Here is a 16,218-nt window from a genome sequence, read left to right as displayed (position 1 = left end):
GAGAGCACTGTGTTAGGGGTCCAGAAGCACTAACCCCAGTTTTGACTCTCATTGAGTGGCTATGTGACAGTGAACAGGCATCTGTCCCTTGGAGGGGTGTTCCTGAGGACTGCAAGGAACAAGGCCAGGACACCCCAGAGTGCGAGGATTTGAGAGGGTACATAGATACACACTCTTCTATTTAAACCATCACTGATTCTTTTTTAAGATTTTATTTATTTGACAGAGAGAGATCACAAGTAGGCAGAGAGACAGGCAGAGAGAGGGGGAAGCATGCTTCCCGCTAAGCAGAGAGCCCGATGTGGGGCTCGATCCCAGGACCTGGAGATCATGACCTGAGCCGAAGGCAGAGGCTTTAACTCACTGAGCCACCTAGGCGCCCATAAACCGACACTGATTTATCTAAATGCATATATTAGAACTACAGCAAGACTATCAAAGGCAATACTTTTCATTTCTAGAACAGGTGTTAAGTCATCCTTTTAAAATGAATGTACTGGGGCACCTGGGTGGCTCAGTGGATTAAAGCCTCTGCCTTCGGCTCAGGTCACGATCCCAGGGTCCTGGGATGGAGCCCCGAATCGAGCTCTCTGCTCGGCAGGGAGCCTGCTTCTTCCTCTCTCTCTCTCTCTGCCTGCCTCTCTGCCTACTTGTGATCTCTCTGTCAAATAAATAAAATCTTAAAAAATAAATAAATAAAATAAAGGTACTGAAAGGGAATTGCTTTTTTTTTAAAAGATTTTATTTATTTATTTGACAGAGAGAGATCACAAGTAGGCAGAGAGGCAGGCAGAGAGAGAGGAGGGGAAGCAGGCTCCCTGCTGAGCAGGGAGCCTGATGTGGGGCTCAAACCCAGGACCCTGGAATCATGACCTGAGCCGAAAGCAGAGGCTTTAACCCACTGAGCCACCCAGGCGCCCCCTGAAAGGGAATTGTTTTAAAGAAAAATCATTAAGCCAGCAACAGGAGAGGTGGCACCCACATACCGCAGAGAGTGGCTGGAGAAGGTGGGGAGTCCCGGAGACACTGCCAGGGGCGAGAGCTCTTCACGTAGGGAAGGCGCTCAATAATTAATAATCACCTGTGTCCTTTCTCATAAAGAGGGGATTGGCAATCTCCTTCATAGTACACCCCCAGAGTGGGATTTCTGTTCTGTTCGGGTAGAGGTTGGTCTGGGTGCTGAGGCCCCCAGGAAGCCAGCTGGGGAAGGCAATGGGGTGGGAGAGTGGAAGCTGATCTGCCTCTCCCCAGGTGAGGACTCGGGCAGAAGTCTGGGTGGCTCCACCTGGCTTGGATGAGATGGGAACCGAAAATCAGACCCTGTCATGCCCAGCATGGAGGAGGAACAGGAGGTCTGAGAGTAGACAGCCCAGCTTGTCCTGTGGGCACAGTCTTACCTCTCAGAGGAAACCCTTGATGAGATGATAACATTGGCCTCTGCAAAATGTATCTCTCTCTCTCTTATTTTTTGTATCAGCATTTTATTTTTTACAAGATTTTTATTTATTTATTTGACAGAGATAGTGCACAAGTAGGGGGAGAAGCAGGCAGAGGAAGAGAGAGAAGCAGGCTCCTCACTGAGCCGTGAGCCCAATGCAGGACTCAATCCCAGGACCCTGGAATCATGACCTGAGCTGAAGGAAGCTGCTTAACCCACTGAGTCACCCAAGCACCCCCATACCTACATTTTAAACAAAAAAGTTTTCTTTATTCAGTTTTGCTTTCTCAGTTCTGTAACATTTTTTCCTCTCCTTCCAGAAGACAGGATACAATTCAAATCCAATTTTCCCTTGAATGGTAATGAATGATAGCTAATATTTCTCAAGCAGTTTCTTTAAGGCAGACACTGTGCTAAGGATGGCATGAGACTTATCTCTATTGTTGTCCATAATAGCTCAATGAGAAAGTTATTATCTGTATTTTACAGATATGGAAATAAGGCAGGGGAAATTAAGGAAACTTTATTAAGGATTCAAAGCTAAATCACCTCAAGTTATCTGTGATCCTCAAGACCATCCTGTATTCATTCATTCATTCACCCAGCCAGCCAGCCATCTCCCCACTCATCCACACATCTATCCTCCATCCATCCATCCATCCTCCCATCCTTGATCCATTCATCCACCCACGCATTCATCCATCCTCCATCCATCCACATCCATTCTCCTCCCATCCATCCATCCTCCAGCCATCCATGATCCTTCCCCCATCTATGTATGCACCCTCCACTGATCCATATCCACGCTCCACCCATCTACCCATCCTCCATCCATCCAACCATCATCCATCCATCCATCCTCCATCTATCCATCCATCAATCCATCTATCCATCCTCCATCCATCCATTCATTCTCCATCCATCTATCTTTTATTCTTCCATCCATTATCTATCTACCTATCCACCCATTAACAATTTTTAAGGCTCTACCATGAGTCACAGACTGAGCTGTGTGTTAATCAGGGGCAATAATTTAAATACATATCTAGGAATAAAAAACTGTCCTTATCCTGGAGAAATTCACCATCTAAAACAACTGTTCTCAATCCTGGTACACAATAAACTCAACTGGAGAGCTTTAGAAAAATCCCATTGTGTGGGTCATACTTCTGACCAATTAAATCAGATTCTCTGGGTGTGGGACCTGGACATGAGTCTTTTTAAAAACTTTTTTTAAACTTCCCAGGAGATTCTGGTGTGCAGTCAGATTTGAAAACAGTGCAAAAGCCTTGTTCTCAGGGTGTGGTTTTTGGGCCAGCACTATCAGTATTACCTGGAACTTGTCAGAAACACAAATTTTTGGGCCCCAGACCAAACCTTTACTGAATCAGCAATGCTAGGAGTGGAGTCCTGCCATGTGCGCGCTAAGAAAACTTACAAAGTAATTCTGATGCACAGAATTACATCTGTGTAATTCTGTGCTAACCCCTCGCTCCTAAGAGTGGCTGGGGTCTGTTAGAAATGCGGACTCTTAGGGTCTGCAATTTAACAAAGTCCCCAACTGAGTCTATGCACATTAAAGAGGGAGAGACACGGAGCTAACCTCCACTGAGCGCTTTCTGCAAGGCTTTAGCATAATCACTGGAAAGCCCTTCTAACCACTGGCCCGCCTTCAGGTCACCCTACCACATCCCTGCTTTTCTTCCTCATAGAAACCACCACCATCTGAAATCCCATATTGGTTTAAGAATTCAGTACCTGTCTCTTCCACCAGAAGAGAAGCTCTGGGAGGGGGACTCGTCGGTCTCATCCACCTTTATATCCCCACCACCCGCACCAGGTGCTGACTCACGGCAGGCATTCTGGAACAATTTACCAAACACATGCAGCCAGCATATCTTCATTATCCAGGTGAGGACACAGGCTGGCGGAGAATAGGAATTTGGTCAAGGTCACACAGGGGGGGCAAGTGACAGAGCTGGGATACACACTGAGCTCGGGCTGAGCCCAAAGCCTGTAGGATGTGGGGTGCAGCGTCCACGGGGAGAGGCTGAAAGTGCCTCTGGGAGCAGAGTGACCTGCAAAGGCCCTGAAGGCAGGCAGTGGGGGTGGGGGGCTCCCCAGGGCCTCGTGCCCAGCAGGTGCATCAAACAAACTGTTGACCGCATGGCTGCAGAAACGAAGGAATGAACGAGAAGCTACCAACCAGCCAGAGGGGCTCAGGAGGTTTTTGCGATGAGGCTGAGGGGGAGTCTGTAAGACCAGGGAGGGGAGACCTTGACATCATCCCTCCACCTCTCAGCCTCTTGCCTAGAGAAGCAGGACACGTGTTCAAACAGCAGCACGCACGACAATATCCCTAGCATTGTCTATAAGAGCAAAAAATTACAGATAACCTCATGTTCCTCCCCAGGGGGATAGCTCATGAACCGGGCACCGCCGTTCTTTGGTGTGTCATTCGGTCAAACAAAAAAGAGGTAAATCATTACTTAATGGGTCCTGAGTGAGCAGAGCAAGTTATAACAAATATGTATTATATAAGCGATAGATTTGTATTTGATTTTTTTCCAGCGATACTGTAATTTCTATGGTAAACATACATGTTTAAATATATAAAAATATACACACCTAAGTCACATAAACACATGTTGATACAGATGTGACTGCTTACAGAACTGCCTTGACAGACACACAAAACAGGTCACGGTGGTTACTTCTGGGGAAGGGAAGAGACACCGATCTCGGGTAGATGTGGCCCAGTGTTTCAAGTCTTTGTAAGGATTGTGTGTTTGTGTATTGGCTGGTGAGCAGAAACCAACGTGTCACAGAGAAACAGAGGAAAAGGAAGGGCTCTCGCAGGGGTATGGGGTGGCGAGGACTGTGAGGTGTGAAGGTGCACGGGTCCGACAGAGGGGAGCACTCATGGTCATGGGCTCTGGCTTCTGTCCTCCCTCATTTGGAGGATTTCTGAAGCACCTATGAGGCGTCACACACTGTTCTCAGCAGGGGGGACACACAGGTGACTGAGGTGGGCCACGCCTGCCTTCTGAGAACTGACATTCGGGCCGAGGACACAATACATAACAGGCGAACAAACACGTGCCTTCTGACAAAGAAGGATGATGAAGAAAAGGAAACAGGACACAGAAAAATGTGGGTGCGGGTTCTGTCGGCTCTGCCCTCAAATCCGGTCCTGAATCTGCCCCTTCTCCCTGCCCAGGTCCAAGGGACCGGCGCCTCTCACCTGAGTTACTACAATGCCTCCCTCGCTGGTCTGTGGGCTCCCTGTGGGTCCCCCCACCCAGTCCTTCTCACGTATGGCCTGAGGGGTCCTGTCAATACACAGATCAGCGATCACTCCTCTGTGCCAAACCCTCCCAGAGCTCCCATCTCACTCATGGTAGGAGCCAAGGTCCTTCCTGTGGCTCTCAAGGTCTGAACCTGGCCACTGTCCATACCTCCTCTCCCCCACGGCCCCTGGCTCACTGGGCTCCAGCCATGCCGCCTCCTTACCACTCTCAGGCACTCTGGAGACGAGGCTGCCCCAGAGCCTTTGCACTTGTAGTTCCCTCTGCATCCGAGGCTCTCCTTCCTCATTGACAGGAACACCCTCCTTCATCTCCTTAAGGTCTTTACTCAAGTGTTATCTTCCTAGGGACATTCCCCACACCCCTGCATTCCCTATCCTCCTCCCCAGCTTGCCCCCTGCCTCCCCCATCCACAACATGTGTCACTGCCTGCCATGCTCTGTATTTTGCTTATTTACTGTTATTATCAGCCTCTGGCCTGCAAGCCCCTTGGGCCAGACTCCAGGAAGGCAGGGGCCTTTGTATGCTGACTTCCTAGTGCTTAAAACAAAGCTGGGCAGGCGGCTGAAGAAACACCTGTTGCATGAGTGAATGAACCGTTAATTCTGATAGGAGGAGGAAAAGACCTCTCTGATGAGCCCTGAAGGCTGAGGGATGTCCCCACAGATGGGGAGACTGGTCCAGGCCAAGGGGACAGCAAGTGCCAAGGCCCCGAGGGCAGCATCACGCTTCTGATTTACAGCAAAAGAAACAAGGCCAAGGCTAGGTCTGCTGAGCAAAGGGGATGGGGAGGAGCCAAGTCGGAGAGGCTGGTGGCGACAGACAAGGTGAGCCTGGTGGCCAAAAGGAAGGAAATTAGATCGTTTTCTATGCTTTTTACGAAAAGCTTAGTCCTTTCCATGTTTTAACAATTTCATCCTCACATGGTCCGTGGAAAAATTACTCCCCTTTAACAGAGGAGGCAAAGAAATTCCAAAGAGGCTGGGTGACCACGCTGGTGGTGGCGGGGGGGGGGGGGGCAGGCGGTAAGAGGCAGCACGAATGCAGTGGGAGCCACCGGGTGATTTCTGGGTTTCAGATTCCTTCCAGAACACCCCGAATGGAGGCCCCCTGGCTTGTGCCCCCCCTTGGGCCCTCCCTGGATCTGGGCCCCTGCAGTCAATAATGACTCTGTCACGGAAGGGCCCAGAAGGCCAGGTTGGAAGGGCAGCTGATGAACTTGGCACTAGAGGCCACAGCCAGGGCAGAATGTTCCCTGCAGAGCCCAGGAGCGCATCGCCCATCTCAAGAAAAGTGTGTGTGTGCACGTGCACATGTGTAACCTGATCCTATTGGCTCTGCCTGCTCTGAATTTGGGAGCATCTGCTCCAGGGCAGCTGGAAAGGGTGAGGACAGGAGAGAGACAGTCTGTGGGTGCTACCACTGTGGGGGACAAATAATCTGGGGTCTGAGGACTCTTCAGGGCTGGGGAGAAAGTGAGTCTGAGGTTTAGAAGTGGGGACTTTGGGAGGGCCTGGGTGGCTCAGTGGGTTAAGCCTCTGCCTTCGGCTCAGACATGATCCCAGGGTGCTGGGATCGAGCCCCGCATCGGGCTCCCTGCTCAGTGGGGAGCCTGCTTCCTCCTCTTTCTCTGCCTGCCTCTCTGCCTACTTGTGATCTCTCTCTCTGTCCAATAAATAAACAGAATCTTAAAAAAAAAAAAAAAAAAGAAGTGGGGACTTTGGAGCTGGAGTGCCTTGGTTTGTTTCCTGACCCTGCCACTGGTTGTGTGTCTTTGGGCCACTTACTTTATATTTAATTCTCCTGTGCCTCAACTTACGCATCTGTAAGATGGGCTCATAGCCTCATAGAGGTGTAATAACTCAGTGATAAACATGATAGTGTACTGATTAGGAGAAGAGATTTCAGGGTTAGACGGCTTAGGTTCAAATTCTGGCAGTCACTGAACTGTGTCATCTCAATCAAGCGACCTCATGATCTCTTGACCTCTCTGTGCCTCAGTTCCCTCATTGGTAACACAAAGCTTAACCACAGGGGGTGTGGGGATTCAGTGAGCTAGACATCCATGCCTGGTACACAGCAAGGGCCATGTGTTTCCTCTGCCGGGGCAGAGGAGGAGGAGGGTTAATCTGTAGTCACGCTGCTTTTCACGGTGCCTGCACTAAGTACATGCTCACAAAAATTAAGGACGAAGGAAGTGGCTGGGCCTCATCTCAGGGACAGCTGCTCTCCAGCTCCCACTAGTGGCAGCCAGGTGGGAATGTAGACCCCGCGTCTCTAAAGCATTCAGCGTATCAAAAGCAAGTAGAAATTCAGATTTTTATGTGAACGCTCCTGGTTTTTACAAGCTCACTTTTATTTAAAGTGGAGTGTAAACCAAACAAAGGCATTTCATGAGGACCAGATTTGGCTGTGAGCTGCTGGTTTTTCACCCTAGTTTTACAGTCCCTGTGGTGATCTGGCTCTGAAACGAATGACCATGCAGTGCTACGTTTAACTCTGGTACCACATGTCCTGGTACCAACCCTGGCCGGCAGCAGTAAGCATGCTATGAAGTGGGTAGTGACTATGCCCCCATTTGACAGGTGAGAAAATGGAGGCTCAGAAAGGCGAAACAATTTGCTGGAGGCCATCTGGCTGGGAAGCAGTGGGTCCGGGGTTTAGCCTTGGATCCTCCTCACCCAGCAGCCTCCTCCTGCTCCTCCTCCTAGCTCTCCCAGCTCTAAAATAAAGCCCTAGGATGAAGAGTGCCTCCACTAGGAAAGAAGAGAATAAGGGCTTAATAAACTGTCTCCAACTCTCAAAGAGCCCAGGCGGGGTCAACATGGACACTCCAAAGTGCCAAGAAGAATGAGGGTGTGTTCTCCAGCATGTGATTTGGTCAGGGGGTGGGGGAAATCCCAGACCCTCCTGGTGGTCTTTGAGTGGGCTTGTCCCAGCTTCATTACCAGCATGCAAGGGAAATGTCATTGTCCTGGTGACAGCAAGGATTACTCCCTGGAGGCCTGGAGTTGCTTAAGAGCAAATTCCTGGCGATGCTGTATTTGACTAGACACAAGTCTCTGGTTTTCCACGATGGTAACGTAGCACTTCTGTCCCTTGAACTGTCATCAAACACAGACAGGGAGGGAGAGACAGCCCGGGATCTCAGGACACCAGCGTCAAATCCCAAAGCTGGCCACGTAAAGGGTTAAGTCCAATGGTTAAACATAATAGCTTAATGCCTTCTGCTACCTCCCAGCTCTCCCAGGAGGGCTGACAGATCCCAAACAGGGCAAACAATAGCTGGAATTGTTCTAGTGAAAACTAGTTCGGCTGCATCACTTGCCAATAATTTTTTAAACAGCTTAACTCTCCTCTGCTTCCTTGACTCTAACCCAACCTGAAAGCAAAAGGCAGATGAGTTCTTGTCCCAGCGTCAAACCTTTGTAAACAAATCTCCCGCCAGGATGCGTGATGGCAGGACGGTGCTGGGGGACAGACTCGGAGCTGGAGCCCTGACCCTGCGGGACACACCCAGGGCCGGGCCCTGGAACACACACGAAACTGCCTATCGTCCCAGGAGGTGTCAGCATTTCTTGGCACAGGAAGTTTGGGACACGAACAAGCACACTTGCCCCTCTAATGACTAGACAGGACAGCACTGTTAGCAACGCACGCCAAAGTTCGGGTCCAGAGGCAACAATCCCAACGGTGAGAGGAGAGATTGTCATAATGATGGTACTTGGGAAAGGACATATGTAGAAGGCTGTTGGTCCCTTAACTAAATTCCACGGGGCGAGTGCGACCACCACAGGCCCACCAACACTCACACCGGGAGGCCTACCTTCTACGTCACTCAGAGTCCAGACATCGGTATCCACACAGTTAAGCTTCGCTTTACCCGGATGATCGAGGTTTACAGTGAGGCTGGGTGAGATCACCAATTCTAGCATTTCCTTGTACCTGGAAGAAAACAAAGGGAAATATAATTTATTCATTAATTATGCATGCTAACTAATGATTCCTATTTCTTTCCCTAAGAGTATAAATATTAAAGCTGATTACCTAAACCCGGCTGTCTTATAAATTCTACATAATAAAAATTCACTAAACTTTTCATCAAAGGGAAATGAGGAATTAAAATGAAGTACTTGCTCCCCTCCGGAGAATACACCCACTTGATTAAAACTTTCCCCTCCTTCATATGGTATTTTGCCATTAGAAAAATTGTATTCCGGTCTCTTTTAAATGGCATCTGAATGAGCTGGAGAGAGCGAGGGAGCCTTCCCAGCAGAGGAAGGGAGAGACAGGCGGAGAGGGAGAGCTGGAGTTTGGATTCCCCAAAGCAGAGGCTTAGGGAGCGGAGGGGGTTGACTGCAGTTTCGAGGGAAAAATGGACATGATGTTAGTTAGATGGACAGACAGAGGCTCAGAAGGCATTCACAACATTTAACAAGTCCCTCTTGGTGGCCAAACTCCCAGTCCATCACTTTGGTCCTCACCAAGGGGGAGGAAACACTAGCTTCCGAATTACGGCGTTGATAAAATGTTATGGAGGGCAGGGAAAATGTGGGACACGTCTCCTGGGTCTTTCTCATTTTTTTATTGAAAACTGTTCAGTCCTTGCACCGTGGCCAGTAGTTATTCCTCCTAAATTCCTATCTGCTATGGTTAGGAAGTGAGGCTTCTGGTTTGTGTGCATGATACCACGCCTGGTGGTTTCCAAAGGGCTAAACTACAAGCAGTAATGATTGGCGCTGATTCAAGGTGTCCTCAGAAAAAGACTACGCACATCAGTATTGCGAGGTCATCGTTGGGAAGATCAGTTATCATTACTTTAATAAAACACAACATACCGACCGATGGCAAAGAGGTTATAAACTCAGGTTCCACCATGAAAAGGTCATGGATTTAAATTTCGGTGTCGCTCCTCACGACTTTGAGAAAGTTAGTGAACTGCTTAAGTGAAAAGCTGGCTCGTCTGGGTAATGGGGTTGTTAGAGTACCTCCCTGGAAAGGTCATGGTGAGGAAGGAAACAGGTGGTACCTGCAAGGAAAGGTCTTTGTGGGGAGCAACGTAAATGTCCACACATTCCCGAGAAAGAATAATTAAAGGTGGTGTGTGCGCACGGTGGAGTATCATACAGGAGTGAAAGAGACTAAGCTGGGGTTCCACACACAGCAGGACAGACAGAGTCCTGAGCAGAGGGGCAGAAGGGTATCCAAAGTAGGATATCATTTCTATGAAGTACGAAACATACAAATCAATACTATACACCGTTTAGGGATACGCGCATATGCAATTCACGGGTAATAGTATGTATAGGATGAAAAATATGAATTTCAGAGAAAGGCTGACTCTGGGAATGGTGGGGGGAAGGCACTTTGGGAAGTGGTATCCTGGGCACCTCAACTGAGTTTGTAATATTTTAGTTCAGGGGTGGACACCCTGGGGTCCATCCAAATTCCGCCCATCTTTTCGTGGGAACCATGAGCTAAGAATGGCTTTCACATTTTTATTGTCTATTATTTTTTATTTATTTTAGAGAAGGGGAGTAGGGGGCAGAGAGAGAATCTCGGGCACGTTCCACGCCCATCGAGGAGCCCAACACGAGGCTCGATCTCATAACGCTGAGATCACAACTTGAGCTGAAATTGGGAGCCAGATGCCTCACCGACTGAGCCACCCAGGTGTCCCAGCTTTCGTGTTCTGAAATGGTTAGAAACAAATTGAAAAAGGGATAACATTTCAAGACTTGTGAAAACTGCAGTTAAGTCCACAAGCAAAGTGTTCTCTGAACGCAGTCCTGCCTGTTGGTTGGTTGGATCATCTGGGGCTAATTTCACACCGCACCTTCTCAGTACAGTAGTTGTGACAGAGACCCGCCCAGCTGGACATATTTAGCGATCAGCCGAAAAAGCTTGCCAACTCCCGTTTTACTGGTGGGCATACCCCTGTGATGTGGCCACACAACTTTGTGGGCCCGAAACATTGATTTAAAAAAAAACAAAACAAAACACCAAAGAAATCTCTTATGCCAGGACTGCACACAGGAAGTACTTTATATATACTTTCTAATCTGATGAGAGAATTCCACACAAGTGAGCTCCTAGTGTTTGTATCTTTCTGTGAGCAGGTAAACATTTGCCTGATGGGGAAAGAAGGAGCACTGTGACTTCTGGGCTTGGTCGCGTTGCTTATTTACTTTACCAAGTGCTGCTGTCCTTCTCAGGAACTCAGAGCAGGAAGGTGCTCGTGAGTTCTAGCCCTGGGACAGAGCACTGCTAAGGAAAGCTTTTGCTGTGCTCCCCTTTGACTTTTGCCTAACATCCTTGAAGGCCAGGCCAACATGGAAATCACCTTATTTCCCCCACAACACCTGACCCAGAATCATGGTCATTCTGTTGTCATCCTGTTACCATCTGCAGAAGGGTGCGAGGAAAGAGAGATAGAAGGGAGACAGGGAAGGAGGAAATCTGTAATTGGACGATTAGCTTCTTCAAACAAAAATTTTTTAAATGTTCCCATATATTCTCATGTTCAACTCCATCTTGGACGGTGACTTTTAATGTATTAAATATGTAAATGCATCCCCTTATAAAGTGATGTTGTATTGTTTTATGTGTGACTTGTGTTTTTAATTTACGTGAATAGAGCTGTGCATGAGATCTTGTCCTATTAGGCTTTTTCTTTCCAGTCTGCACCATGATTCTATAATGTGTACATATTGCTGAATAGTCATCTAGCTTATAGTTAGAATTCTGTATTGGGGGCGACTGGGTGGCTCAGTGGGTTAAGCCTCTGCCTTCGGCTCAGGTCATGATCTCAGGGTCCTTGGATCGAGCCCCGCATCGGGGTCTCTGGTCAACGGGGAGCCTGCTTCCCCCTCTCTCTCTGCCTGCCTCTCTGCCTACTTGTGATCTCTGTCTCTGTCAAATAATTAAATAAAATCTTTAAAAAAAAAGAATTCCATAATGTGTGGTCACTCAATTGTATTTCTGCATTGCCCTAGAGATAAACATCCAGGAAGGCTTCATCTTTCAGCTACTATAAACAATGCTGCAATGAACATCTTCATTAAAATACACACACACAGACACACAGACACACACACACACGTATATATAGATACATATATATATATATATATAACGTGTATCTATATATGTGTGTTTATGTGCACACACATTCTTAAAATGTGTGTGTGTGTGTGTATATATATATATATATATATATATATATATATGCAAGGATAATTTCTGTCATTGGGTGTATATGAACTGAATTTGACCAAGTACTAGTAGACTGTTCCTCATTAATTCCTGTGCTAATCTAGATTTCCATCAGAAGTACACATGTCAGAGGCACCTGAGTGGCTCAGTCGGTTGAGCATCCAACTTTTGGTCTTGGCTCAAGCCTTGATATCAGGGTTGTGAGTTTGAGCCCCACACTGGGTTCCACACTGGGCATGGAGCCTACTTTCTAAAAAAGTGCATAAGTGTTCTCATTTCATAAATTCTTGCTAACATTTGGCATTGTCTAGCTTTCTAATTTTTGTCAAACTAATAGACGGAAAGTGATATAGTTATTCTACTTTGCATTTCTATGATTACTAGTGAGCTTGAGCACATAGTCACATAATTGTGGGACATGAGAGTTTCTAGGAACTGTCTATTTATATCTTTTATCTTTGCCCATTTTTCTATTGGGTTTTCTTTTTGTCTTTTCTTGATTTGCTGGATGCCTTGTAGAGTCTAGATGCTAGTTCATTGCTGGTTTTAGATGCTATAAATTCCTTTCCTTAAGTTTTCATTTGTTTTCTTTACTTATGGTGTTTTGGAAATAAAAAAATTTCTAATATATTTACCCAATATTTTTTCCCTAGGTGTAAAATTATTTCTCTAACCCTAGGATATTAAAATGTGCCCATATTTTAATTTGTTTATATTTCCATATTCACTTAGAATTTTAACTTTTATGCTTAAGTCTTTAATTCATCTGGAATCTTCCTTTTAATATGGTTTAGAGTTGCATTTTTCTCCAATATTGGAGAAAATAAAAATAAGCCATTTTTCCTAGTATGTACTAAACTCTTCAACTGAGTTCACCTTCCAGCTATGATGGGATAGTTTGTAATTTTGGTTCAATCTCACTATCACAATACAAAATAAAAGCTATAAAACATCATTTTAAGGTATCAGACAGCAACCAAGGGAGGGCTTGAGGGCCCAAGATCACAGAGAGATGAGACATGGACTGAGTTAAGTCTGACTTCTACCACTTTTCCCCTCAAAACACCTGCCAATTTTTAAGCACAGAAGAAAAAAGAACAGCTTAGGGTTTTCCAGTCTCATTGGGCTGGGGAGACAGCAACTGGAGTTCAGGGCTAAGGTAGCTAGAACCCAAGGAGCAAAGATCCTACAGCTATGAGAACCACAGAGGAGTGATCCTGGCATTGCTGACAATTAAAACCTTTGAGGAGTTTGGTGATACCTAAGCTGGGTGGGGTGAGAGTGAGAGAAACGAAACACAGGGAGGTAGCTAAGAAGACAAGAAATGAAGCAGAGCTTCTGGCAATCTCCCAGTAGTAGGGAGGTGAAAATTGGAGTTCATGGTCCATCAAGGATGAGAATCATTGGTAAACACACTAGGCTTTTAACTAAGACTTCTGAAAAGCTACTCCCTTAGAGGATGGGCAAACCAAATAGATCCTGATTTGTCATCCAATAATCCCTTATTGGTTCAAAGCGATTTACCTCTAGTATCACCACTTGGCAGAAGAAATGTACTTTCTTTTGGGGAAGGTATTATCTTCCAGAGTTTCCATAATTTTTCATATGCAATGTTTAGCACTTAATAAAAATTACGAGGCATGCAAGGAGACAAGGCCAAATGATCAAAAACTAAGACAAAAAAACCAAACCCATAGTAAGATTCAGATATTGGAGTTATCAAACATGGACTCCCAAACTACCTTGATAATATGATCAAGAAAATAGATTTAAATTAAGACTACTACTAGAGAACTAGAATAAAAATCAAATGAAAATTCTAAAACTGAAAAATATAATAATTGAAATTAAGACCTCCATAGAGCAGCTGAACTACGGATTTGAGGTAGCAAAAGAAAGGCATAATGAACTGGAAGATAAGTCAGCAGACAAATCACAGAAAGAATGCTGGAAAGGAAAATAGGTAATAAAATAAAATAAATATGGGACATGGAGAAAAGGTCCTGCATACATGTAACAGGGGCCACAGAAGGAAAGAAAAGAGAAAACAAATCAGAAACAATATTTAGTGGAGCGTCTGGGTGGCTCAGTGGGTTAAGCCTCTGCCTTTGGCTCAGGTCGTAATCTCAGGGTGCTGAGATTGAGCCCCACATCAGGATCCTTGCTTAGGAGGGAGCCTGCTTCCCCCCACCCTCTGCCTGCCTCTCTGCCTGCTTGTGATCTCTCTTTGCGTGTCAAATAAAAAAATAAAATATTTAAAAAAAGAAACAATATTTAGCAAGAATCTGACAGATAATCTTCCAAGACTGATAAAGACATCAAGCCAATGCAATCAGCAAGTTTTGCAAATCAGAAGAAAAATAAATACAGAGGAAAACACTCCTGAGCATATCATAGTCAAACTATACACATGTGAGACTATATTATCTTAAAAGCAGCCAGAGGGTGAATAAAAGACAAATTATCAGGGCTCCTAGGTGACTCAGTCAGTTAAGCATCTGCCTTCAGCTCAGGTCATGATCTCAGGGTCCTGGGATTTGGATCAAGCACCATGTTGGGCGCCCTGATCAGCAGCGAGCCTGCGTCCCCCTCTCCCCTCTGCTCCTGTGCTTTCTCTCTCACTTGCTATCTCTCTCTCTCTCAAATAAATAAATAAAATAAAAGGCACGTATTGCATGGAGCACTGGGTGTGGTGCATAAACAATGAATTTTGGAACACTGAAAAGAAATAAAATAAAATAAAATGGAAAAAAAAGAAATAAAATGCAAATTATTTTTAAAGAAGGAATAATAAGATTTCTCTGCAAGTATGATGGAAACCAAAAACAATGGAATTTCATCCGCTAACACAGTATTCTGTGCCAGCAAAAAAAAAAAAAAACCCTCCAAAAATGAAGATAAAGGGTTGCCTGGGTGGCTCAGTGGGTTAAAGCCTCTGCCTTCGGCTCAGGTCATGATCCCAGGGTCCTGGGATCGAGCCCCACATCGGGCTCTCTGCTCTGCGGGGAGCCTGCTTCCTCCTCTCTCTCTCTCTCTGTCTGCCTCTCTCCCTGCTTGTGATCTCTGTCTGTTAAATAAATAAATAAATTCTCTTTAAAAAATGAAGATAAAAATGAAACAAACAAAAATTAAGATTATTTGTCACCAGTACATTTGCACTACAAAAGAATGCTTTGGAAGCATGAAAATTTGGCAAAGGATGGAGAACAACATAAAAGGATAAATATGTAAATAAGAGGGGGATACATGAAGTTTACATGTTCTAAGGACACTGCATTTTCCTGGAAGTGGTACAAGTACTAATTTATAGCAAACTTTAAAATTTATATGGATACATGCTATAATCTTTAGAGTAACGACTTAGAGAAAAATAAAATGTATACCAACAGGTTACTATAGGAGAAAATGGAACAATGGAAATACTTCATTAATCCAAAAGAAAGCAAGAAAGTATAAAAAAAGAAACAAAGAAGAGATGGAACAAATAGGAAAAAAGATAGATTTAAATTCAAATTTATCAATAATTACATTAAATGTAACCATTTAATGTCCATTTACCTTAAGGAATAAATACTCCCACTAAAAGACAAATATTACAAGACTGGATTAAAAAACTAACTGCGTGCTTATTACAAGATACCCCTTTTAAATATAAAGACACACAAAGACTCAGAGCAAAAAATTGTAAAAATCCACATGAAGCAAACACCAAATAAAAGAAAGTTGACATAATTTCAAATAGACTTGAAATTAAAAACCACTACTAGAGATTTAGAGGAACATACTGTAATGATAAAAGAATGAAGATATAACAATTAGGAAGTTTGCCCTTCCCAAAACTAATTTGCATGGTATTGACTCTAAAAAGGAATAAAGAGCCTAGATCTTTGTTAGGTAATTCAAGATCTCAACTTCAAACATACCAACAGCAATTCAAACACGTCCTCCTTTGGAGGAAAATAAATAAGCATCACTAACAAAGCCAAAGCAATAGAATTGTTAGTTCTCACAAAGTAAACAGGACCCTGACAATCCTTCTTTCCCGTTGCCAACTAGAACTTACAGGTACTTCTATCTTGCAAAAGCAAAATATTAATCACCAAGTATGGCAGTATGAGCAGTTCAGTGAGCAAACCCTTCCAAAAATTCTAATCATAGCTCCCATTTCCCATGCACCCATTCTACACCAGGGAGTTTCCCCCATCACCTTTACATCACCTCCTTCAAATTCTCTCCACTATGCAGGGAGATATAAAG

General features: G+C 45.1%; 1 protein-coding gene across 2 annotated transcripts in view; it reads right to left on the bottom strand.

Annotated features, from left to right (window-relative positions):
- The window catches only part of EYA2 (EYA transcriptional coactivator and phosphatase 2), a 270,028-nt gene that overhangs the window by 180,276 nt on the left and 73,534 nt on the right, over positions 1 to 16,218 (bottom strand). For both annotated transcript variants that reach the window (XM_047746704.1, XM_047746703.1), the window contains exon 2: positions 8,573 to 8,691. In XM_047746704.1, coding sequence (XP_047602660.1) covers positions 8,573 to 8,681 — 109 coding nt within the window. In that variant the 5' untranslated portion in view covers positions 8,682 to 8,691. The remainder of the gene's footprint in view (positions 1 to 8,572; positions 8,692 to 16,218) is intronic.

This window comes from Lutra lutra, chromosome 9 (genome assembly GCF_902655055.1).
Source record: "Lutra lutra chromosome 9, mLutLut1.2, whole genome shotgun sequence".
Taxonomy (NCBI): Eukaryota; Metazoa; Chordata; class Mammalia; order Carnivora; family Mustelidae; genus Lutra; species Lutra lutra.
Note: the sequence above shows the minus strand (reverse complement) of the source record. Positions and strands in the feature narration are given on the sequence as shown.